The sequence below is a fragment of the Saccoglossus kowalevskii genome, chromosome 4 (genome assembly GCF_978046115.1).
Source record: "Saccoglossus kowalevskii chromosome 4, keSacKowa6.1, whole genome shotgun sequence".
Taxonomy (NCBI): Eukaryota; Metazoa; Hemichordata; class Enteropneusta; family Harrimaniidae; genus Saccoglossus; species Saccoglossus kowalevskii.
The window spans coordinates 13,499,019-13,525,540 of NC_140644.1; the positions used below are offsets into that span (position 1 = coordinate 13,499,019).

Consider the following 26,522-nt stretch of genomic DNA (forward strand, 5'->3'; position numbering starts at 1 on the left):
TCCCCGTAGATAGTATTTGATGAACGAATATCACAAGTTGTCGCGTACCATTAACTCGCATTCACGGCGGCCTTTTTGGATCTAGGATATTGAAACAAATGGGTACCATACTAGTATACCCCCTAAAATAGGACTGATATTGCGAACAAAATAAATTGAAGAACTATAAGTTTAGAACGGTTGAATAAGTATCACCGTCACGTATCGTTTCTCAAAATCAGATCACGTCGTTGCTAAGCAAGCACTTCGAGACAAATCACCCATAGTTTTGTAACCGTGTTCAAGTCTCTAAGTTTGTTTGGTGACCTTTGCCCCCAGACGCTTCAAAGCAACAATTTTCCAACGACCTGTTCAACACAGCTTTTACAATACAGACACGGTATTGACTGCAGCTGCAATAGATGGAATCGACTGTTTCGGTTGCATTCCACTGGAAAATTAGTCGCACTGGACGCTTCATAAATTTTAAAGCTTTACCAACACTTACATAAGTTATGTTGTTAAAAAAATGTCAATTGTAAAAGTGAAAGAGAGTACTTGAAAAGTGATATACATTTCATTGAAATGGTTGAGAGTGAACTCGTATGGGAGAGTTCTTAACTATCACTCAGCCGTAGACCGGGCCACTATGAAACTTAATTGACCACTTGGCTGACAGAGACAGGTTAACAAAACAACTACGTGTCAATATAGAGTGCAAGTGGCCTCACTGGTAGACCTATGACACAACGGAACACTAAGGAATTTAAATTGGATTAAACATTTAAAAGATGCAATGAAGATAGCTTAGAATATTTTTGACTATGTTTCTATAATTTTTATTCTATATTTCATCCTGCTAAAATTATTATAGTATTGACCATACAGGCACTAAAATAGCAGTATGTGTTATATACTGATAATACCGAAAAACTCTAAACTGCGCATGCGTCTGGATTCACTTATACACGGGTAGTTGAAAACTCGCGTTTTCATTTGTTCATCAAATGTTTGTGGTCAAATATGTTAATTTGGCTTGCCGGCCGGTGTGTGTGTGTGTGGGGGGGGGGTACAAATGTGTGCATTTTCGTCGCATATATTTTTCGTTGGTAGCTCATTACCCCAGGCGCTATAGGTGATAATGTTCCGCTCACCCGGTAGGATAATGCTACTCAAACAACATTATGTATAGCATCATCCTACCGGGCGAGCGGAACATTACAACCTCCAGCGCCTGGGGTAGTAGCTCATATGCTCAACCTCTTAATCTGCTAAAACAACCAAATAGTGAGATATACGGCCTCTTTAATGCAAACTATAGGATACGTGGACTTCCTGTGTCCGCCTGGGTTATTTACCAACATGCAGTTTACGCAGATAAGCAGAAAGCTTGCACACTAAAGTCTTCGCAGTGATTCTAATGTCACTCGTGGGTGTCGTCTGCTGCTAACGCATTGGCGGGAAATTCGTGACAGACGCTGACAAAACATTAGTTTTGACAGAAAACATAGTGAGTAAAAGAGTCTGTGCACTGCTTGTTGTGTCGACAACAGAATAGGGCCGAACCCTAATCACCCTTCGCCGAGAAAGTCGGAATTTCGTTACAGGGCTTCGCGGGTCAAAGGTCAAATACAGAACATTGCTGCATTAAAAATATTGATTCGGCTATTGTATGTTTCGCTGTTGTGTGAGGATTGTTATTTCTCCGCGAAGCACGTTGCATAGCTGCTTGCAAGTCAAGTGTGTCGAAATACACTGCCACCACTGTGACCTCCGTCGAGTTTCGAGATTTCATTTTCAAAGTGTATTGAAAATATTTTGAACACATGTCTGTGAGCAACGATGAAATGTGATGACTCACTGTTGAAACATAGTTCTATTTTCATTCCGATGAACGAATTTTCTATGCTTCTAATTTCCAACAATGAGAGGGACAGGCTTTTAAATCTTATTAATGTAAAATAAATCATAAGTACTTGTGGTTAGTCACATACCTTTTTTTAATTGAACAGCCGTCGATCGCAAATATGCAAAACGGAAACAAATCGCAAAACAATGAATCTTCGTGTCGAATTATGAGTTAATTGGACACGCTATTACACAGAGGCAGACTGTGGTTTTCGTGTGTAAGGGCCTCTGGGGTGTGTCGGTTTGATCGATGGCTACACGCCGATATTAAGGATGAAATAGGCAGTGCATGGGAAACCCAGCTGTGGTGAAATCAACCAGGGTTTACTTGACAGTTTTCATCTCTAGTGATGTCTATATCGTGTCCGTTTCATGCCGAACATTCTTTGCACATCCCTGTTAACAAAGATTCGACCCCCAACAAGGCGTCGAGTCACTCCGAACGTTCTCGTATTCCGTGTAAGTATCTCCGTTAGCAGCGTGGCTATTATTGTTGACATCGTCGCTGAATTCCTTTCAATCGATTCGGAGGCTTCTGTTCAGAATCATCCTCGGCATCTGACATCGCTGGGGGCTTAGGTGGATCTGGTAGATTAAAACGTTATGTAAGTGTCTATGAACGAAACGAACACATCATTATGATGATTTAATTCAGTAACGGTGTAACCAAAAAAAGATGGCATCTTTACACGTTGTTACGTCATCCGCTGTGAGTACTGTGGTGTGCACTTACATAATTCTGTGTGTTCTCTTGCAGGTCTTCGCATTATCGATGTCCTAGCTGCTATCAGGTAAGTAACGTGTTATTATGAAATAACAATTTCTATACAAATCCATCGTTAATATTTATATTCCCTCGCCCCCAATATTCCATAACAGCAATATTACGAACCAAACCGCCCGTATCTAATCCCCCATAGCATTCCATTTCCAGCGTATAGTGGCCTGGGAAGTAATACATAGCCAAAAAAAAAAACTCATTAAGAAAACTATTTCTATAAGAGCATTTTGTATTCGCTATATAAACAAAGCTGGATTAGTTCAATCAACCGTTTTAGGCAGAATATGCCACCAATCACAGGGGCTTGCTATCAAGTTCACCAGTGTTTGAAAGGCCTTAGCGTGCGTTGTGAGTGCATACTACACGGTAAGATGCACAACTAACACTGAACCAGGGACGAACTGTTTTTTAATTCACACGCAATATTTTGACGCCTCTGGTACGAGGAAAAACGTCGTTTCGAATTGTGTTATTTTACGTGTACACAATAAATGACACGTGGATAAATGCAACTATGCGCGATTGGTGTATCTGATAATATCGCGAACAACGATCATTTTATTCCGGCGGTGTTGGCTTCGTTATTACTCCTCACCCTCGTCAATACCCCCTCCCTAACCATGGCCCCTACTATAACCTGGTATTTGCATACCAACAATACAGATAAAACAAATCGAGTGCAGACGTCTCTTTGTTCTATTAGCCGGATAATTCAATTTCCCTATTATTGGCGATTTGTATGGAATCGACAATGGGAGATCCGAGAAGTATAAAACATGAAAATTGACATATTTGTAATGGTATTCGGGGTACGTATTGTCTGATGCTGAAACTAGGTATTCTGTGTACACAAACACTGGTCGACCGAGCTCCCTCGATCTTAAATAAATAAATCCTCCGCCATCAATTTGGATATTCAGTACGATGACGTAATCACTCATCTCACGAATATAGCAACAATGCATTGTTCGCGTCTGTCGTGATTCAACCCGTCTTTATGTTAATTAATAACGCCAGCAATTCACGATGTCTCTCCATTCATGAATTTCCCAGTTCAACGTACTCCGAGCACCGAGTACTCCTTCATCAACATCTCATTCTTTTGTGATGTGGCGACCTTTGGCCCGGCGATGTAGATGGCTGCTTTGCTATTTAAAATCAGTCATTCTGAAACTATAGAAGCCCGTTTTTATTTCCTTCGCTGCAGATTTAGCTTTTTTTCGATGGCTATTAGTTTTTTTTTAATATCGGAATATTTCGGTTATTGCATCCTAAACTGAGTCACACATAATATCAATTGGTATGTGAAATGGATAGCCTGTATGTGTAAAATGCTCTTACTCATTACCCAGACAATATGGTGGAAATAGTTTTTACTGAATATTCGCTGGGATATCATTGTCACATTTCATGGCCATGCCTCAAAGCGACTGCGTTCGGTTCTAATAAAACGAATCTACTGCCAGGCGAAATTGATGTACATCCGCTAGGTGGCGCGATGCCATGGTGGGCTGAACGATTTATAAATGAAACAAAACGATTGGCCAGTTTACTACTTAACTCAATAATATTGACGGCGTTAAAATACAGAATTCGTGACATATCCGTAGTTTTAATATGAAACGACTTGACGTCAATTGAAAAGAATTAAATGTAAAAAAAAACTATACACTCCAACCTGTCGACATTTAGCGTTATAAATTAGTACTGCGCGTGTCAGATGTTTTACTTGTATTGAAACACGCCGCAAATGACTAATAGCGTTAAACAGTATTGTTAACACAATGAACCCGGGGTGTTGTTCGTGTTCACAATCAGCTATATAATAAATTGCTGTCGGCGGTATTGTTGTTACACATGTCTGGGCATTTATTAACAATATTTTAAATAATTAATTAAAGTTTCAAGGTAATTCCACGAAATGTCTTTCATTTTAAACCCCAAATTAAATGTTGTTAAATAATTGGGAAACCCATACTGATAATTTTATACGTATGCGTAACATATATATTATGCGGGTTGGCCGCGCTGGAATCGTCGGGTTTTGTTAATTGTTACACATCTTCACCATATAATGGCAACATCGTGGTGGTTGCCATGCCGACGGGCGTGGCGCGCTTGGTCGCCGTACCCTACACACAACAATGAACTGATACTGCATACTGTGAAAGGGGTGGGTGAGCACGACCTACATGAATAGAGGGTAAATAACAGTGAGCTGTGGAATCACACGTACGCTTGATTAGCTGACACAACACAGACGCTACTCATGCCCCCTTCCCGACCGCGGAAGAGGACAGTTCACTGCTTTTTCCAAGAATTTAGTGCCGAGACCTGCGAGTCAATAATATTTAGGAACTGTGTCACATACTTGAACTTTATTAACACAACACTGGCTCTAATGACATATCGTATTGGCCAATCACTAAGATATCGTTTCAGCCAATCATTGCAATATCTTGTAGGCCATTCACTAATATATCGTTCCAGCCAATCACTACGGTTATATTGTATTAGCCAATCATTACGATATCATTTTAGCCAATCATTGCAATATCGTGTAGGACAGTTACTAAGATATCGTTTCAGCCAATCACTGCGATATCGTGCCGCCTCACTACAATTTCGTACTGGGCAGTCACCATATATATTCAGCCGGTCACTAAGATATTGTATCGGCCAGTCCGATATCATATTTAAGCAGACACTGCGATAACGTACCGATATTCACTACAATTTCCTATTGGGCAGTCACTACTATATCGTTTTAGCCAAGTACTACGACATCGTACGCCAAATAGTCGTTATGATATCGTACCAGTCAATCACCACGACATCGTTTTAGCCTGTCACTACAATGATATCGTGTCTGTCATTCACAGCTATAGCACGACTAACAACTACTAGTAAGTCACCCTCCGTGACAATGTGTTAACGGCGCAAATCTCCAGATCATGTCACGCGTACTATTATTTGCCTATACTGATGTAAGGTAACCCACGACTGCAGTTGCTAGGACACGGGGTATTTGTGTCTGTGTCACATCAGTACGTCTTGTTGTTTTTTCCGTCCAATTTCGAGTCTGGCAATTGCAAACAAATGTTCCCAGTGGATGGGAATCTGTTATTCCATGTAACACTCCTGGATTATAAGTAAAGCAGATGGGAGAATGTTTTGATGTAGGACCTGTACGACGCCGACTTACATTTCAACATATCAACTGAAATAATAAATCCCCAGTGTTAACCTGTAAATGGAAAGCACATGTGATTTGTTTAAGACTGACGCACCAGACATATTCAAACTTCAATTTAATAGCGAGTAAGATATTACTATTTCCTGAAACTAAAGATTTCAGTGCCTATGGTTCCGGTCTAGACGCGGATAGTTTTATGATCATCGGTGCCTTTGTCAATTTTGAGTTCGCCCGTACGACCTTTTCACAACCCGGGAGAACCCCACAATGACTTCCAATATTGCAACACCTCATAGTATCTACGTCACAGTACAACAAACAACGTCACAGATTCGAGAATCGTGGATCGCTGTGTTAAATCGCAATTAGAAGTTGTTGAGTGCAATATATATATACAAGACACAAGTATCCGCCGGGGACATTCTGTACAATACACAATAAAATAAGGGGGTGACCATAACAAACTGGAGGGGGGGGGATGAAAAAAACAAATCTAAATTGAGAAAATTTCGAAAAGAATTTTCAGAAATAGATATATTTATGACAAAATATATATTTGATGTAATCAATTAAAAGAAAAACGCGTTTAGATCAAAAATCCAGGAAGATTATATTTTGCATAGTTGCTGTTTTATCATCTCTGATTCCATAGTTTCTAATGGTCAACCCCAATTGTGAGCTTTACCCCCCCCCCCACTCGACAGAATATATTGCCGAGTTTCTGATTTTAGATGATTTGTTTTAACTGATTCAATCTTAATCTAATTAGGTGTATCCCAGACCGAATTACAATCATGACCACGAGGTCAACTTAGAATTCGTCGTCCTAGGGAGTCTTTCTGTTTAAATTAAAATTTATCCGTCCTGGGGTGCTTGCTAAACTATTCTAAACTATCTCAGTAACACATGTCTGGATAGTGAGTATTTTAAACAATCCCCGCAGAGTAGAAGTTTTTAATAGCTTGTTTTATTATTTTTGTTCTATTCAGACGCGAAACTACAGACGACGACGTTGAACTCATTGTGCAGTTGGACGTGTTTGATGACCAGAAGGCCCAGGACGAAGAACAATTGTCTGGCCCTGACGGAGTGGATCTGAATAATCACCTCGATGTCTTCCACGCTATATTTCGCCAGGTAAATATCATATATATATATATATATATATATAAATATAAATATATATATATATTTCGACTCTGTTTAAAAATACATTTTAGCATGTGTTGTTTGTGTGTAGTACATACGGCCACAATAGCGGGGAACATCTTTGGAATGAAGTGAATCTGGATATAGTATAGAGGGATGAATCGTTTAAAGAGTTGTTTTTTACCCGTTTATAAAGTCCGTGTCCGTTTCTAGGGGGGGGGGTCCTAAAGTACACGGTAGTGCGATTTAGCATTTTGCTCAAATTCTACGTCCAGTCCGAACTGCACTGCAGGTGGGCGTGTTACAGTTTTATAGGGCCGATATTACTAGTATTTTGTAAACATTTCACAATATTTAAGCATCCGTCTGGGGAGTAGGTAGCTATACGTTCTGTTTTTGTGATGCGTTCTCATGTTACAGCATAGACTGTGAATCACATGGCCTAAAATGTCAGTAATGTCACACTCCAGTTGTCTTCTTTTCCTTTATCATCTTTGATTGCCAACGGATAGATGAGTAATTTACCATCCCACACCCTTGAACTATAAAAATGCCCAACCCCTGCGACGTACTTTAATTTAATCTCACTGTATTTAGTTTCAAATGTCAAAATCTGTAAGTTGGTGGATGGTTAGTAATACACTAGAACATCCGATTGTGTGGTCGACGTACCAACTACTCCCGTATATCATGTTGCGGGTTCGTTTCGGTGAGTTTCGGTCATCATTATGAACTAAATTGATCCCGTTTAACTTTCTTCTGTTTTACTAGGTCTGTGACAGCCCGCAGTCAACAACCTTCCTGACTATACTACAACATATACTGCGTCTGGACAATAAGGACCCTATTAGTGATGCCATCTGGGAAACTACCGAAAAATTAGTACATCGCGCAACACTTATCGATAAACGGGAACACGGTGACCGGTTGCTCTCCACGGGAGAGCAAGAACTAGAAAAGGTCGTCGACAGTTTGAAGCCCAAAACCGGGAAACAGGGTAACTGTTCTTGTGCCTGCCACAATGACGCGGAGAGCAGATTTGATGTTATTACACCCACACAGAGGGTCCGGAAAGTGTCGGTTAACCCATGTGCTCCGCCGTTAGCGTTCACGGGAATGTGTGCAAAGGACGCTTCAAACATATCCACACAACACGCTGGTGCTACGAACTTAACTCACGGGATTAATAGAACTTTCGATAGTACGGACTCAGGTGTTAGTTCCGAATCATCTCCACCGGCTGAGCTCCCAGCGCCACCACCGCCGCCACCACCACCACCACCACCACCACCACCCGGACCTCCTCCGCCTCCGCCTCCTCCATTCATGGGATCTTTATCGACATTAGGAGGAATACCCCCTCCGCCTCCTCCCATGCCTGGCATGGGTGGCCCGCCGCCACCACCACCTCCGCCACCAGGAGGACCTCCGCCGCCCCATGGACTAATGGGCTATAAACATATGACACTGCCCGCGTCCCCTGTGATCCCTAAAGCCAAACCAAAGACTAAAATGCGGACCCTGAATTGGAGCAAACTTCCTGCAAATTCAGTTATGGGCGAGGGAAAAACTAATATTTGGGCAAATGTATCTCAGGTAAGAAATATTGTACTTCCATGTGCACGCTTCAAAAATTTGCATATTAAAGTGCGGTGGTCGTCGCGCTGTGTCCTGTTCGATATGGGACTCATGGCGGCGTATACAACGCTCGTAAAATACATTGTATCTTTGTTCGAAATTCGAACACGCGCTGCGACCACCGGCCTTTAAAAGGCAGCAGTCGTCGTGTCTCGTCCTGTTCGATATGGAACTCATAGCGACGTATACAACGCGTGTAAACTACATTGTTTATTTACATGAAATTCGGACACGCGCTGCGCGACGACCACCGCGCTTTAAAGTTCGTGACTCTAAACTACCAAAATTATCACATTTATGTTCTGTTTAGGCACGCAACGGGTTTACAGTTGATTGGGATCAAGTCGAAGAGTTGTTCTGCCAGGAAAAACTCAAAAAACCAGCTTTGTCTAAAGACGGAACTGTAAAGGGCGGCGTGGAGACTGACTTCAAGAAAAAGAAAGAATCGACTGAGGTATGTACAGATTTAATTGTCCAAATGTTTATGGTAATGTTATTTGACTTTTTGACTTTAAGTGAGATCGCTTGATCACAATAGTGGGCATAATTTAGAACGTTCCCGCTAAGTACGTATTCTATTGCACACTTATGACTGACATTTACCGTCTGCTTGAAAAGCCCTGGAATGGTTTAATTTGTCAGAAAGCGTGGTTGAAAATAGAATGATCCGAAACCAAAAACGTTCTTATTCTAGTCCCTAGTTTACCAGTTCATTATTGTCATTATCTGTGGTAGTACCTTTCATAAATTGGCTCTGTCCCACTGACGGGTTTATGACATCATTGTGGAAGCCACAATTGAAGTAACGAGAATCACTGAAATAGGTTTGTTTAAACTGAAATACACTTTCCGTTTCTTTCTTGTTGATTTCTTAATTTCGGGGATGTTAAGTGTTCATTTCCTGTCGAGTGAAAGCATCTGCGATAAGTATTTTGTGCATTAACCCGTAAGGGTCGCGACCCTGTGACGTTTACCGGAACGACTGTTGTCCATTCCCTAAAGGCAATTGTATCCCTTTCACATGACTTACGTAAGTCTGTAAATATTTAGGTCTGCGGTGTACTTTCTTGGGATTTAATGTTTATTTTCTTTCTAGCAGTTGTAAATTAAACTGCACAAGGTTTTTCTTTTTTCGGAAAATCAACGCACATTCATGACTGTCGGATATGAGATTTCGGCTCCGATAATTCTTGACGCAAATCCAGCCTCGAGCCTAGAAATTCGTAAAACCATGGCTGTTGTTCATCAAGACAGACATGCATACATATAATAATAGTTATGAACCACCCAACGCCATTTATTATTATGATCATGTATTTTTTTTCGAGTGACTGCAGTCACGTTATATCTCCACTTTCACCACGGGCGGCAGGTGTAAGTAAAGTGACAAGTTCGTTGCATGCATTGTAATGTCTCGCGCATATTGTCAATACTCAGCAATAATAACGTATGTTTCATATGACGTCTCTAAGCGTCGTATGATTAATTATTCACGAAGACGTCCGATTCAAACAAACAAATGAGTTAGCAAAACCCCGAAATAACGACAGACGTATTTATAAATGTCTTGGCGTTGACTATTTATTTATCGTCTGCGCACGTTGTATTGGTATGCTTTCTGTCACGTGGTACATCGCGTTCTACGATTACGTAAGTTCTATTAATGTAACCTCGTGATCGTATTACATACACCGTAAAGATAATGCCATCAGCCTGTCATTTCAATATTTTTCAGAAACTATTATTAGTATGCACTGACCTCCGTGTGATCTTTTGATCTTAAGTACGTAGTAAACCTCCGCGAATAAAACATAAAAACAACATATTTGTTAAAACATAATAATCCATTACCTCATAGCAGCCCTTATAACATCCTATTCATGTCACGTGATACCTACTAGAATTACGTAATATAATTAAACGCTGAATAAACAACATCCATTGTGTTGGTGTGTGTTATCACTACAAAAAATGCAAACAGTTACTAAAAATATTTCGAGGTCGAAATATAGTATTCCACTGTAATGAAAAATGTGACGCTACGCCATTCTTTGTGATTCGCTGGAGCTCGAATTAAAGATGTGTTTTACTTGCTGTCTAGAAATATCCTTAAAGCGGGTGAGTCATCACCTGCGCACGCGCGGGAATTGAGTCTCGAGCGAGATAACAACACACGCTAAAAACGCAAAAGCTCACGGGTAGACGCTTGTTTGTAAACAACGACACGCTATGGTCATCTGACGCATGCGCAAGTGACGACTCCCCCACTTTAACTAACCATTGTGTTATCAGTTGTTTTTGTTATTAATTATTATATGCCCTACTGACTCAACTTCACACGAAATAAAAGAACGTATATTTCTGAATGTAGTTTATTAGCAGTGACTGCTCTGCGTATCACCAAAGTGAACATTGAGAGTTCGCGTTACGTCATCACCGGCATAACCAGAACAGTTATTAATCCGAAATAGAAGTAGTATATTATCTCCACCGCATTACTGAGATGATAGTCACAGTATAAGTGAATTTTAGTCAAATTTCACACACAATTTCGTTCCCGTGTGCACAATATTATACACACATTATGAAATATTACACACAGCCGTGAAAAATTGAAAAACAAAGTACATACTGTCTATGATTTTTACTACCACGCCTGTAGAAATGGTTGTGTCCAGGGCACCGGCTGTCGGGATCGAAAGTGCCATCAAAGTCTAAATAAATAAACAACGCTAAAAATGTTCCAATGAAAATTGATGGTGATAACTGTTAGCATGATCAGTTTATTTCAGTGTCCGCTTTAACCAACAATTCTAGTGACATGAACTAGTTCCAAGTGCCAAACGCCTCCATCTTTAGAAATAGTTCTAGCAGATTACGCTGATAACTAATTTACATTCGAAGCGTAGTTGGTAACCATTGGTTACATATGTGTGGGAATACTGCTTACTATTCACGTAGGGTAGGGTGGTTGTAGGAGCGTGCTGCTAGTTTGTATTTCCCCAGTAGTATTATCCCGGATCATTGGCTTAGTTTTGCGTATTTTTTGTTACTGCCTGGTCAGTATGGTGTAACTATACTAGACCTAACACAAGAAATATACTTGTGTTTATTAACCGAAGTTGATTCGTTGTGAGTTTCGTCAAAATAAACAAACTATTTTAGGAACATTACAGCACCACAAACTGTAAATACAGGAGTTATCAGTACATCGGCCATAGTTGTATCCATGTTACCGACATCGGAACCCAAACATCTACCCCCCAGAAGACGTTAGTTACCACAGTAACGGTAACCTGATCGCCGATACCGCTTCAAGCAAACACTTGAGACGGACAATTGGTGGGGATTATACGAAGCACAGATTCGGTGACCTGTCTGTATGGAGACTACTTCATTTCGCATGTAAAAACACTTTTAGAAAGAGGGTATCAGCATCGTAACCGAATTTGTTCACCGGTTCAGTGGCTTCGATTCTCGTCGTTGTTTCCCGTCAATTCCAATGCTGAAAGGGGGTTTCATGGTGACACTTGAATGGTACACAACAGTGGTATATATTTGCAGTTCCCAACCAATGAACTTAAGCTACTGCGTCAATACGTTTAGTGTCTTTGTTATTTGTTTTGCCGCGAATTCACTCGAAAGCCTGTTTTTGAATTTGGGATGATTCACGGCAAAATTACCAAAAAACCAGCGCTCTAAATCTGCCGTGCGGGGAGCAACACTATACAAAAAATGGGGAGTAGAATGTACCGTTAACTGAAACTTTCGCACCACGGTTTGTTCAAGGAATAATCGACGAAATTCACGAAAGCCCCCACATTAAACAAACAGAGAAAGTAAACACCAAGTGCTGAGAAGATTTGTTAGAATACTAGTAGTTCACTGCTGGCGGGCATATGTCAAGGTGGGCGACTGTACACGTTAATGAACTGTGAGAAATAAAGGCGGTTTAATCGAGGGGCGGTGCTTTTTTCACTAGTACTTGACCCGATAAACGTGTGTGTGAATGAGTCGTTCCTTCTCTTTGCAAAGTTAGTACCAAATCTGTTAATTCAGAGGCATCGGTTAGTCAAGGTACATTTTTGAACTTCTGAATATTAAGCAGTGACGTTTTTTAAGGCGTCAACAAATATGATACGACCGTCCCCAATCTATCACAATTTTTTAAAATTTTATTTTTCGGTGTAAACTGAATAGGCATGCAAGTACATATCATGGCAGCGTATCCCAAAATGTAAAGTACATTATCTGGAACTTTTAAATATTATACTGTAGTTGTGAGCAACATAAGCCAAAAATATGTCTCAAACCACCTAGACAATGATAGGCGCACGTTTGATAGGCGCACTTGTATATAACTTTCTGTGACCAATCAATGAGTAATGGTCGTGATTGTCTATAACATACGAATTTCAGTTCAATGTTCGCGTGTTTATTTGCTTGTTTGTTTTACTAAGACATTGCGACCTCATTTATAAGGAATGTAAGAACTAACTGTAGGCCATGCATCTCGCCAAACACTGTCCAGAATAACGAATTACGTTGAAACAAACGACTGCCTCAACTCAGAGTCAGGTGCCTTTTAAAACAATGATGGTCCTATACTTCTTTCACTCTTCACAGATCAATTTACTGGACGGCAAGCGAAGTCTAAACATAAACATCTTTTTGAAACAATTCAAAAGGTAAGCATGCATAGCAAAGAACACAAGACAACCCTCCGATCCACTCCACCTGTCACTGTTCTAGTTCGCATTCTCTCGGATTTCAAGTTAATCAAAGAACACAAAAACCCAATTCGATCCGTCTTTAAAGCGTTCATTGCATGAATGAGAATCGTGCCCCTGGAACTAATGGTGTGGTTTCCAGTGGATAAAAATGAAATGTCCGATAACTATGATCTACAACAGTGATGTTTTAATAATGCGGCCCATCGACCTACATCTCCAGTAACCCTGAAATCGATCGACATAGTTTTCAAGTCTGACCAAGTTAATTGCAGAAAAACAACGACTGATTATAATAATACTTTCTGTTGTTTAAATAGTACAAACGAAGAGATAATCCAGTTAATAACGGAGGGAAAGGGTGACGTAATTGGAGCGGAGAAATTGAAAGGGCTGCTGAAAATACTACCAGAATCGGATGAGGTGAGCGATCATAATTAACTCGATATTTATGTGACATTGGTTACAGTGTGGGCAGTGATCGTGTGAGGGCGATCTTTGCAGTGAGAGCACTCAGGCTGATGATTTGGAATGGCCAATTTGTTACCGATTTTCATGGAGATATTTCCTATTTTATTTGATTAGGTTGAGATGCTTAAATCATTCGACGGCGATGCAACTAAACTAGGCAATGCAGAGAAATTTTTAAAAATGTTAGTCGACATATCAAGGTTAGTGTTCACGTGACCTTTGTCGGTCAGTTTTATTTAATGGTACGTACTCGGGTCAAATACGGCACTCTGTTTGAAGCACTTATCAGTGACGGATAGATGGAAACAATTTAATTATTATTGGCTATTATTACATGGAATCTAGTCTTATTACTTTCCACGATGAAACATACATGTACTTCAATAAATCTTTATCTGTTTATTCAGGGAGACAACTTTGCAATCCCATTTGTACCATTGTTCAGACTTTGGATTATTTTAATGTTCAAACAATATGTCGTCCATAATCGCGCGACGACGAGTTCATTATTATTATAACGGTTTTGAGACTATGAACCTCGGCTCTGATACTGTGAAACACTTTATTTTCACTTGGAATTTATTTTCGCTAATATATAGTCATTTACATTATACGCCGCTACAGTACCAATGAAATACAAAAGTTTTCTAAGCTCGAGATATCGTTGGTACTAAGCTAGAAGGATCACATTCCCAGACAATGTTTTACGTTAAATTACGCCTTATTTACCTTCGCCTGTAGCTACAAACTGCGCATAGAAGGCATGCTGTTAAAAGAAGAGTTCGAAACGACACTGGATTATCTAGAGCCTTCGATTGAATGCGTAGTCAAAGCCTCAAAAGGTGAGATTAAAACCATGCATTGCGATTAAAACACTGTATATGACGTCACTACGCGAGAGTGAATTCGATTTAACCTAGTATTAGTCTTGGTGTGTGTTCAATGTATAATAATTACATTTAAATCGTTGTTTGTTTCAGAATTGAAATTCAGCAAGTCGCTGAGCGACATACTATATTTGGTGCTCCTTACCGGAAACTTCATTAACTCAGTAAGTCTCGTTACCATAGTGATGCAATACTAAAATGGTTCTATTTGCCTCTAAGCAATAAGTTAAATAAAGGACGTCATAGGAATGTGATAAGATGCCGTGTATCTCGCAGCGGGTTTTATTCACGCAAATATTATTACAAAAATGTGTAGAGATATTAATGCAATGAAACTGATACTAGCTGTATGGCATATAAATATGTTGTGCAGGTTACCGGCTAATTGGTCTGCGAGGGTTTCTTTCAGTGAGTTCAAAAACAAAAGTTGGAAAAGGTAATTTTAAATTACATTTGTATTTATTCGGTAAAAGATATGTGCGTAAAATCACGCAGACACAGACACGTGTTCTGGTAACTGACACGAGAAATTCCAGCGTCATTTCACCGATCGACACCCTGGATCAACACCAACAGAGACCCCAAAGCAACTTGCCAAGCAACGCATTCATTAGCTGTGTACTGTTCCGAAGAGCTATTCCCTATTTTTGTTTTAGTGAAACGTTATAGTCTTGTCTCTATAACCATTAATTTCCACGCTCCTATGCCCATAGATCATTTGTAGGCTTCTTTTACGCGTGATACTAGTATTCCGCCCAATTATGTCATCACTTTGTAGCCTCGTTCGCAGCTCGTTTATGACGCGCACGGCAAACTGTCTCGTGCATACACACAAATGAGTCAAACTATCGCGACGTTTTCAGGATTCCTTGTAGTTTCAAATTAAACATACCTGCAATGCAGTGGTGTTACAGGGAAATATTGTATGGACGACTTCAGTAATTATTGCACGGCTTGCTACGTACGAGGCGGTCAGACTGTGTGATGTACTCGGACAAAAATATCACATGGTATTCAAAACCAAAAGTCGTCTATTTTAATTGTATTAAATTAAGCCTGAATTTTAGAAATACATGTAATATCGTTCTTTACTAATCAAGTGTATGTTGTCTTATTAGGGTGGCTATGCAGGCAATGCCATTGGTTTCAAGATAACTTCATTATTAAAATTAGTGGAAACAAGAGCTAATAAGCCCAAAATGAACTTCATGCATTACGTTGTGATGGTAAGTGTTCATAGACCACAATTCTAATATGAATAGACTACAAATGGCCGCCCATTATTGGGATTAGGCTAATTTACCAACCAATCAACGAATGCTATTAATAATTAATTAAATAATAATTAAAAAATTTAAATATTTTCATTACTTTAAACTCACAGCAAGCAGAAAAAAAAGACAAAAGTCTTCTAGATTTCTCCGATGAGGTAAAGCACCTCGAGAAAGCGTCTAAAATATCTATAGAGACCCTAAAAACGGACTTCGTAGCACTGGACCAGAAAGTTACGACGATGCTTGAACAAGTGGAAAAAAGTGAGGACGTAGTCAAAACTCAGCTACAGGAGTTCCTGGAGGTAATTATGACGTAATCAATTACGCAAGGTTGTTTAAATATAAGTTATGGTTAGATAATATACGGCTATTTGCATTCGGTGGCCGTGATTAAAGTCTCCCAGTCTCCCAATCTTAAAAATACACGTGGCATCCTTTGGTTCCTCAATACATGTATGTGTTTGTTAAAAAAACACGATAGTAGTTCAAAGTACAATCTATGTAACTATGGGAGACCAACTAAAAAAAAAATACTGCAAGCCACATAAACCAATGCTGGTGTTGCTTCCAATGCATAAAACCTCTGACTGCCAAAATCAACATATTTTATCACTTTTCTGTCACATTAAATAATGTCTTGTGATTTGTTTTATACATTGCATTATCGAAAATATTCTACAGTTGTTGCGCAGCGCCGCGTTCGATGTAGGACCTGTAGCGACGTATACAACCCGTGTAAAATACATTTGTTTGTTTACATGGAATTCGAACACGTGCTGGTGACGACCGTAGAGCAAGTTAAACAAAGACAAATATAATTAACATTAAAATTTGAGAATTTAATCCTAACAGCTGAAATACATGTCAGATAATATCTTTGTACTTCTTACGAAATCAATACACTCAACAGATTGGGAACTTTAATTTATTTCATTGTTCTTTGTTTATTTCAATATTAGAATGCACAAGAGGATTTGGAATACGTCAGAGAATGTTTGAGTGACGTAGAACGTGTAAAAGGAGAGCTTATAGAATATTTCTGTGATGACGAAAAAAGCTTCAAATTAGAAGAATGCATTAAAATCTTCCAGACGTTTTGTGATCGATTCAAGAAAGCCATTGAGGTGAGTTTACAATACGGATGACAATACGGATGACGAAATTATTGCATTGGACTTGCTGGGTTTTACTGCTACCAACGCAAACTAGACTGCGCCAGATTTCTTCAATGTCAATATCTATCTACACTCACAGCCTTAAGTCTGGTGGCGTATTTATGACAGGAAACATGTTTGGTTACCCCGTGTGGTTAGTGTACACTTTTCAGTGTCAGAACACCAAAACCAAAGAGAGCAACTTTTCCGAAACTCAGAACTAAAGTGCGCCCTCTACCACTGAAAGTTGATAAATGTGTTATATTCGTTTCCAGAAACATTGTCCAATTTAATTTGACTTCAGCATTTACAATACGTTGTAAATACGTACCAACATTGCTAAAATATGTATGTTTTCGTGACAATATGACTATTAATATATTATTCCTTTCTTCGTATGTCTTTAAAACAAGTTTATAAAGGTATTCCTGACGTCTGGAAAATGGTCGCGAATAAGGCATTGTTACGTCACTCTAGTGGTCCATCATAAACGTGAATATTTCTGACCCTGTAATTTCAAAGAATCAGATTTATGCTTATTAGATTTAAATGTAAATCATTCATACACATCATGCGTATTGTTGATTTGTTCCTGGCAGAATTAGTACAGTGGTCTGATTTTTGTATGCATTTATTCAAACCATCGTTCAATGTGCTTTGATTAAATAAATATTGTTACAAGATTGGTTGAGAAGGCGTACGGTTTGCCTGATAATTTTCTAAATACCGTTTTCGGGGTAGGGCTTTGAGCCCTGTGTGTTGTATATAGTCGTGAATTGCCTGGGAAAATTCATTCAGTTAAAGCGGGAGGGTTGTCACCTGCGCAAGCGGGGGAATTGAGCAAGTATAGCATGCAGCGTCAGCTTTTTCCGGTTGTAGAGGGCGCACTTGGTTCTGAAAGTCCGAAGTGTACACTATCTTACCCTGTGGCATTTGCCTTTGACCTTCAAATGTCTTGCTGGTCACATGGCTTTATCTATTTTTTCCTTGGAGCATGCAGATATACTTGCTATTAACATTACTATTTATAATAGACTTTTGATCTTTTTTGTCTAACCTAGCTTGCGAGTTGCATGGGGGACTTGTGTATAAAGTTGGAAGGTGGTACCTAATTTCAAGTTCTATTTTGTCTTGAAAAAATTGGGTATTGTAGTTCACATGCACTACTTCATTCTGGTGCAGTTGATTAAAAACACATAAATGATACACATATTTTTTTCAACACATTAATATATTCAATGTGTTTTATAAGGTTCTACCATATTATTTTGTTTTAGGAAAATCGACAAAGGCAAATTCAAGAGGAAAAAGCAGAACTTAGAAGAAAACAGCGTGAAGAGCAGGAAGCAGCAAAACGTCGACGCCAGTTTCGTACTGGAAGCTTGCCTGGTGGCGGTGCCTTACCTGGCAATGACAAACCAATTGTGGACATGTTATTGGGAGACATTCGCAGTGGATTTACACAACAAAAATATGGCGAGTTGTGTGAACAGTCTGTTGATGGCATTCCACTGAATTCTCCCAATTTGCCAGCAGATGACAATGTTGGATTTGGATTTAATAGAAATAGTTTGCGACGATCAGGGCGACAAAAACAATTTAGCCTGGAAAAGATTATTGAAACAGGGAAGGAAGATCCAGTAGATGAAAGACGGTTTTCTGTTTACTCTACAAGTAGTTCAAGTAGTAAAGATGATTCACCATTCGGTTCTGTATCCAGTAGACGATTTCGAAATATCAACAGTTCACCTGGTGATGATGAACTTTTAGAGCTTTTGGAGGCTGAGTCTGATTTCCGCAGAGACGGTAGTCTGCGCAGGTCACGACGGAAAGCTAAACCAAATTTTACAAATGATCAAAGGGAGAGAACAGACTCCCCTGGAAGGGATATGCTTGATGGTGGTGATAGGAATGAGTTGCAAGGCAGGACTAGGAGTTCTATTGATGCCAGAGAAGTGGACCGTGCCTTGAGACATTTTGATGGTGCAAAGAGACGACATAAAAGTTTTCTCGGTAGTGGAGATGTAGATGCAGCAATTGGAATAGGTGAAAAAGAAATATATAATTCAGAAACAGACTTGCGGTTAAAACGAAGGACCAGAAATGATTTTAGAGGTGTTACAACAGACTCTTTAGGAACAGATAACTTGGAAAACACTAATTGGAAATCACAACTAAGAAGACCAAGGAGTGTAGGGGATACAGGCGAAGTTGATAAGGATTTACAAAGAGATAGACCTAGCATAGAAGGTGGGGTGTTGAGGAGGCACAAGCGAGATAGGAAGCCTCGTCCATGGAGTGTTATAGAAAGTCGTGATATTGATAAGGTGCTTAGAGGGAGTACTTCTGTTAGCAAGGATTCAGACTCAGATGCAACACCTCCTCCAACTCCACGACGTGTTCGTCGTACTGCTGTCACTAATGATGCTGACTTTGCTGTGTCTACTATTGCCAGAAGAGAACGATGGAAGAAAAGGTTATCAAGGGAAGAAGAACCATTAGAAAACAAAGAGGGAAAGATTATGCCAAGAGAAAAGAACGAAAAAGCTGCTGAAGTACTCCAACCCCAAACTATGGGTATTGTGTCAAGCGAAGAGGTAGCAGTGAAAAATGATCAGAAAATTATCAAGAGGGAGAGAAGACGAGCACGCAGTGAAATCAATGCATCTGAAGTTGAAAGCTCCATATTTGCTGTTATTGGGAAACCTGCCTCATCTGAACCTGCCACTCCAATCAGCAAATTAGATGATGGTCCTAAACCTTCAGAAAAAGCCAACAAAGTCACTTACCGTGTTCGTTATGCAACAGAACTAGACACACATGAAGATGGCATGAAAATTAAGTATAGCATTGATGAGAATAAGAGCCAAGATATCACTTCTAAAACCCTCAACCCATCAGCTAAGACGGCAATGCAGAATATGGATGCTACTAGAACTACCACTATGACAAGTGACACAAATGCAGTGGAAAAAACATTTACAGAAAATAAGCATTTGGCTGATGAGACAGACAAACACAGTTTAGTCAGTGAACAAGACAGTGAACAAGATAGTGAAGTAAACAAGGAAGATGATGATGATAAGAGTGAAGTTGAAAGTCCTAAAAAAGTTGAGTCGCCACGAACAACAACCAGGAAGAGACTGCATATGAAATTTGATCAAATAAATGTGGAGTCAACACTAAATGTCATAGAAGACTCTTTGATTCATAAGCATCAACTTGAACAACAAGCACAGGAGGAAGAAAACAAAAAAGCTGATTTAGCTCCAAGAATTCGACGAGTTTCACAGATTCAAAAACCTTCTATGAATGACCTGCATGCAAACAAGGAGGACACTAAAAAGGAGGATTCGTCAATGGCATTACATAAGCATCAACCAATAAAAGAAGACAGCCTAATAGAAGAGAAACCCATTCCTGCACATGAGTTTTTCAAAAACAGTGATGAGCCTCCTTATTTTGTCTTCCGGAGTAGAAAAACTAAGGATAGAACAATGATTGAACATCTTTTGACAGGTGTCAATCAAGTAATTGAGGAGGATACCAATGATGAGAAAAAAGAGATAGAAATTGGAGAATCCTGCAATAACCTGCAACAAAAGCCTGAAGTAAATGAAGATGATGAGGAAATGGCTTGGGAGAATATTGGCAAGCAGCAGGCTGAAATTAACAAAGACATTGCTGAAATGAAACAAGAAATGAAACGCAGAGAATCTGTTACTGACAGTGGAATAAATGTGAATGAAAATGGTGAAGAAATTACTAAGGACCACAAGATTCAAAAAATGAATAAGGGCATAGAACCATCAAAAACAGTGTCCATATCTCATGCTACCCAGCAAAGTGAGCCACAATCCATGAACACAAATGTAGACAATTCACCTCTTGTGGTTTTGAAGAAGGATATCAATGACAATGAAAAGAATTTGGTTGTCAAGCCTACAGTAAACGATATTCCATCAGGCCGTGACACTCTAATGATTGAGTCGGACAGTGAACTGAACAAACGAAAGTCAGCTGATATTAGTGTAGCATCAGATAGAACAGACAAAGACAGTTTGGATGGAAGTAACTCTGAAAGCGGTGAAGAAGGTGATGTTGAGTCTTGTTTCGATGATAAGGATACTGAGGACAGACCTGTAACCACATCACCAAAACCAAAAGAGAAAATTTTATTTGAAGTCTATTTGAGGCCTGATAAAGGTACGCCAAAGAATGTAGAGAAACAAGGGATTGTTTCAAAACAGAAAGAAGAAAAACGATCAAGGCTTACTGCTCCAACAAAATCATCGTCTATGAAAGCTGAACAAAAGACAGAAACAAATCCATCATCTCGAATTAAACAGTTACCTAAGACAGACAAAAACAAAAAGCCAACATATAATTCTGCTAGGAAACCTACTACTGCTGTACAATCATTGATGAAGAAAACTGCAAGAAACAGAAGTAACAGTCGAGATTCTCTGGATTCATTGGCATCAGAACCTGATAGCAGAAAGGGGTATTTGTCTCGAAGTGGGTCAGCTGCTAGCACATGCTCCACAATTTCAAATGTTAGTTCAGTTGATAATAGAAAAAAGCAAGCAAGATTGAGACCTGGGGCAAAATCAAAGTGTCTTCCAAAAGCGCGGCCAGGTTCTGCAACATCAACAACTAGCATAGAAGCAGAATTGATGCAAGTAGCAGAACCAAAGAAATCTAAGTTGCCAACAAATTCCAATGTGAAAAAATCATCTCCAAAGGGGCCTTCCAGAACAGATGTGGCAATAGAAGCAGCTAGACAAAGAAGGAAGTCGACACCGTCACCAGTCTGTGATAGACATGGAGATTCTGATTCTAGTGGTAGGCAGTCAACAACAACGCCGCCATTAAGAAAATCCCCAGCAGGATCATCTATTAGGGGATCATCTCCAAAAAGATTGTCATCACCAAGAAACTCTTTAAGAGGTACACCTAGTCCTGCTGGTAGCCTGAGTAACATTAGGAGTGGCTCTATCCGTGGTAGACCAGCCTCTCCTGCCCAAGTATCAAATTTCAGTAATGCCAGAACTGGATCAATTAGAGGTAGACCAAATGCAATACCAGCTGCAAACAGGAAAATAGAAACCCCTTCACCAAGAAAAAGTTTCAGGAAACCATTAGCTTCAAAACCACCTGACAAGCAGACCCCAGGAAAACCTCCTCCGGGACCAGCAAAAATGATGCCGAGCAGTACCCCCCAACAACAACAACCACAGCCTCAACCTCAAAGACGTCAACCATCCACAGGGAACTCACTTATGAAACCCACAGCATCTTCTCGTGGAAAAGTGACGCCACAAACTTCATCATTACCAAAACCAGTCACTAAAACACCAGTGGCTGGTACTGGAAAAAAAATACCAGCTCCTGTTCAAAAAACCGGGAAACGTTTAAGCCCAACTACCAGCCAGGTTACACCATCAGAAAAGATTCCACCGTCGCCAAGAACACCACGAACTATACGAATGGGCACTGCCAGTTTAGGGTTGAATAATTATCAAGGTCAGCCTAAAAAAGGGACCAGCATCCCAGCTTCGCGTCCAACAACATTAGACATGATGCCACAATCAACACATGATAACACCTATGTTGAGTCAGCATGGAAAAAGGAAGCTGTGCAACAGTCATTAGGTAGAAACACTAGCTTTGAAAGTAATTCGAGTTCACCAGTAAATTCACCACATAACCAAATAACACCAGCTATAACACCTTCACCAGCTGTGACACCATCATCACCTTTTCCTGGCCCATCAAAAACATCAAGCCCCCAACGTTCAGCCTCAGGAAGTCAGCAAAGCATCACAAGTGATTCAACGTATAGTTTGGATTCACAACATTCAGCAAACAGTGGGAGCATGTACCTTAGAAGTATTGCTGAGACAGTCTCATCAGTGACCGGATCACTGACACCTTTGGTAGATCACATCTCAGATCCGGATGTGTTGAAAACGTTGGACAGTGAAAGAAATCGTAGTCTTGAAGAAATCACCAAAACTCCCATAGCAGCATGGCCAGACCCAGCACTCCAAGGGGAAAGCAGCATCCCTGTTAAGTCGCCAACAAAACAAAGTAGGGTGAGCAAGCTTATCAATAAACTAACAGGGAAATCTGAAAAAACAGATAAAAATCAGCCTTCAAAGTTGAAAAGGAGTCAGTCTTTAGGTTCCAGACCTACAACTAGTGCAGTCCCAGGGTCACGCGAAGTTGTTCAACATACCACTGAAAGAGGTGATATATCAGCATCCAATACAATAGATACACTCGCAACAAGCACTGCCATATCACTGACCGCACATTCAGTGGACACAAAACCACATTTGCTAACTCCCACATTCCCAGATTCAATACCGGAAATACCAGTGCATGAATCACCCTCATCAATGTCTAAAATACCAACCCCAAATACCTCAGCAAAACTTGCGACCCCCTCGAGAATACAACAGCCTGCATCCAGAGTGAGCAGAGCAGCATCTAATTTTGGAACACCAGCAACACGCACATCGTTTAGACAGCGATCAGTGCCACCAACAACAGGAGGCTTGACCAGATCTTCATCAATGTCTGCACGAATGGGAAATAGGCCTTTTCCCGTGGAAATAAAGAAAACAAAAGTTTGATCCGACTACCAAAAAAAAAATGTTACCGACTGACATTGCAATGGGACTGCAGTATGTGTAGGAATATAGAGCTGTGCTGTCCAAGGTTTGGAAGAAACTGATGGAGCACCTTATTGCCAGGAAATACATGTGACACCCTACGGTAATACTGCTGTCATTGGGAAAAGTTTTACCTACGTTTGAATATATATTTTCACATTAACAAAACTGAACTGAACACGTGATGTGCATGTACTAGCATGTACAATTGATGTTATCCATATATGCTGTACCTATTTTTATCTACGAAGACCTGTGGGAATATGGAATAGATCCACTTGGCGGACGATATTGATTCCAGTGTTTAATTACTGGACAACCTATTGGTGGCCAATTTCTGACTCTGCCTTACAGAGTGAATTGACAATGCCACGCGGGAACACATATACACCAGCATTGGTGATTGGTGATTATTCGATGTGCTACAATTATCCATAATGCATCACGGCAACATAAAACACTTCCTTTCTAGACGAACATTTTTTTTACAAAAATGGAGGAAGCAGATATATACATGACTCGCCAGTAAGGAAAGCTACTTTGTTCATTAAAAAAGCGTAAAAGAATTCCATAATTCTTCTTAATATTTTGTCGGGCAATCGATCGACACAAAATTGAAACAACAAAATACCATCGTGTGCTTTGGTAAATTTAAAACATTCCATTTATCTGTCGAAGTCACACATTTCACCAAATTAATTTATAATCGTGACAGAATTGGTTTTGCTAATGATATTTTTTTACCAGCTAAATTTTATACCTGTTTAATATATTTTTAAAATTATTCTCCCATCGAAAGCAATGCTTCTTTTTGTGTTATTCAATTGATGTGTTTATTTACATTATGCAAATTTATATGTGCCTTCTTTAAATGTATAACTTGAACTCGAAGTAGTAGGTCACATAAATATGAAGTGAGCAATACGTTGGTGTGACAGGCTACGAAACAGTTGTAAATACACGACATTTCAGACTATTAGAACAACCCGTATTACGGATGTGAGCTGAAACGACTATGTGCCTTCGTTTACAAGTATCCACGTGTTACGGTGCATGAAATTAGCTTAGACGTTTGCCGACCGTCAGTTATATCTTAAAGGGCGGCGGTCATCGCGCCGCGTCCTGTTCGATATGGGACTCAAAGCGACGTACACAACACATGCATTGTTTGTTTATTTGAAACACTTGCTTCGCGACGACCACCGTTCTTTAACGTTATGAATATACATGTAGGTTCATGCAGGTTTGACTCTTCTAGTATCATCCTAGACGAAAACTGGACGTTGACGTCAGACAATGTGCCGGGAAAGTGGGGAATTACAGTTCTGCTTGTATTATATTATGTAAATAGAGAAATAACTTTATACCGAATTTCGACTTTTTTGGTTTCAAAAAAAGACATAGACGACACAAATTATATAAAGTCAGAGAGCCAGTCTTTCATACCATTTTAGCTGCTTATTTGCTGTTGTCGCTGTTTGGCAAAACACCATAAAGTGTATAACCAAATGTTTATTTTCTAAATACCCACAATCCTCACGCAGGGCGCGTCTGAATTTTACCCCCGTTGTATACGTAACATGTGACCTATAGCGATGCGGTGCGACGACTGTGGCGATGTAATACTGTGTGTCATTATTCAATTTTGTGACATTTGGAGAACCGGGAGAGAAAATTTCGGAACGTTCTATTTTACTTTCTATAGAAGTCGGTCATTGCTGATACGTACTTATGAGTTCTTGTGTTTTGACACTATTAGCATAAAATTATATACGTCATTGTTTCATTAGTAAAACTGGTATTACTTTTGTGTGACTGTTGGTCAATGGAACGTTAGATAATCCATAAATATTCTGAACGTTTGACAATTATATATACTTTATGGATTCTTGCATGCCAACCTTCGATAATATATTTCATAATTCGATTTGTATTTCATATGCCCGATACCTCGAATCGTTCAGTGTGCTTTCCGTTACAATTTCCGACTCCAGTTTCACACTGAATTGCCCGAAGTACATGGTGTCATCATCACATTGTGTAGTCTGCCAGGCACGTGACGTCATGGCGAGTTTTGCATTGAGCAGTTTAAGGAACATTATTACATGCGTCATTTTGATCTGCGAGTAAAATGCACGTGACGTCATTGTGAGTTTGGCATTCGCAGTATAATGCGCATAACGTCAACGCAAGTTTAATGCGCACAACGTCAACGCGAGTTTTAACGCGCATCACGTCAACATGCGTTCAATGCGCATAACATCAACGCGAGTTTAATGCGCATCACGTCATTTTGTACCCAACGTCAGTCAGTGCAAAACTCTTAAAACGTGTTATTAGTATTTACTTGTACGTCAAACGCCAGAGAGATCAATTTATGTAAGATCTTTCTCAGAAGAATGATAGAAACATGCAATGAATATTGTTTGATATTATTATTATTTTTTGTTTGTTTTGTTTTAATACATTTATCAAAAGCGTATTTTTTACCATTTTTACCTCAGGCAATCGTCAGTTTGATATTTTACTGCTGGAATATATATACTGGTTACCACTCTACAGCTGGCAGTATATAGGGTTTTTATGAACGTTATTATAATGACCTTAAGACTCCATGTACTTACTTATTTATATTTTAAAAATATATATTAAAATTACAAGTGTTTCGTAATAAA

General features: G+C 39.6%; 1 protein-coding gene and 1 long non-coding RNA gene across 2 annotated transcripts in view; one reads left to right on the forward strand and one right to left on the reverse strand.

The window, feature by feature from the left end:
• LOC146746634 (uncharacterized) overlaps nt 1–2,596 on the reverse strand; it is a 6,141-nt gene extending 3,545 nt beyond the window's left edge. The window contains exon 1 of the long non-coding RNA XR_014929092.1: nt 1,974–2,596. This is a non-coding gene — a long non-coding RNA (uncharacterized LOC146746634). The remainder of the gene's footprint in view (nt 1–1,973) is intronic.
• LOC100375422 (uncharacterized) overlaps nt 1–26,522 on the forward strand; it is a 29,167-nt gene extending 2,645 nt beyond the window's left edge. Inside the window, exons 3-15 of the mRNA XM_085497811.1 lie at nt 2,645–2,678; nt 6,854–7,001; nt 7,785–8,609; nt 8,962–9,105; nt 13,278–13,339; nt 13,702–13,804; nt 13,967–14,052; nt 14,594–14,694; nt 14,833–14,903; nt 15,858–15,965; nt 16,124–16,315; nt 16,973–17,137; nt 18,445–26,522. Coding sequence (XP_085353937.1) covers nt 2,645–2,678; nt 6,854–7,001; nt 7,785–8,609; nt 8,962–9,105; nt 13,278–13,339; nt 13,702–13,804; nt 13,967–14,052; nt 14,594–14,694; nt 14,833–14,903; nt 15,858–15,965; nt 16,124–16,315; nt 16,973–17,137; nt 18,445–23,808 — 7,403 coding nt within the window. The 3' untranslated portion in view covers nt 23,809–26,522. The remainder of the gene's footprint in view (nt 1–2,644; nt 2,679–6,853; nt 7,002–7,784; nt 8,610–8,961; nt 9,106–13,277; nt 13,340–13,701; nt 13,805–13,966; nt 14,053–14,593; nt 14,695–14,832; nt 14,904–15,857; nt 15,966–16,123; nt 16,316–16,972; nt 17,138–18,444) is intronic.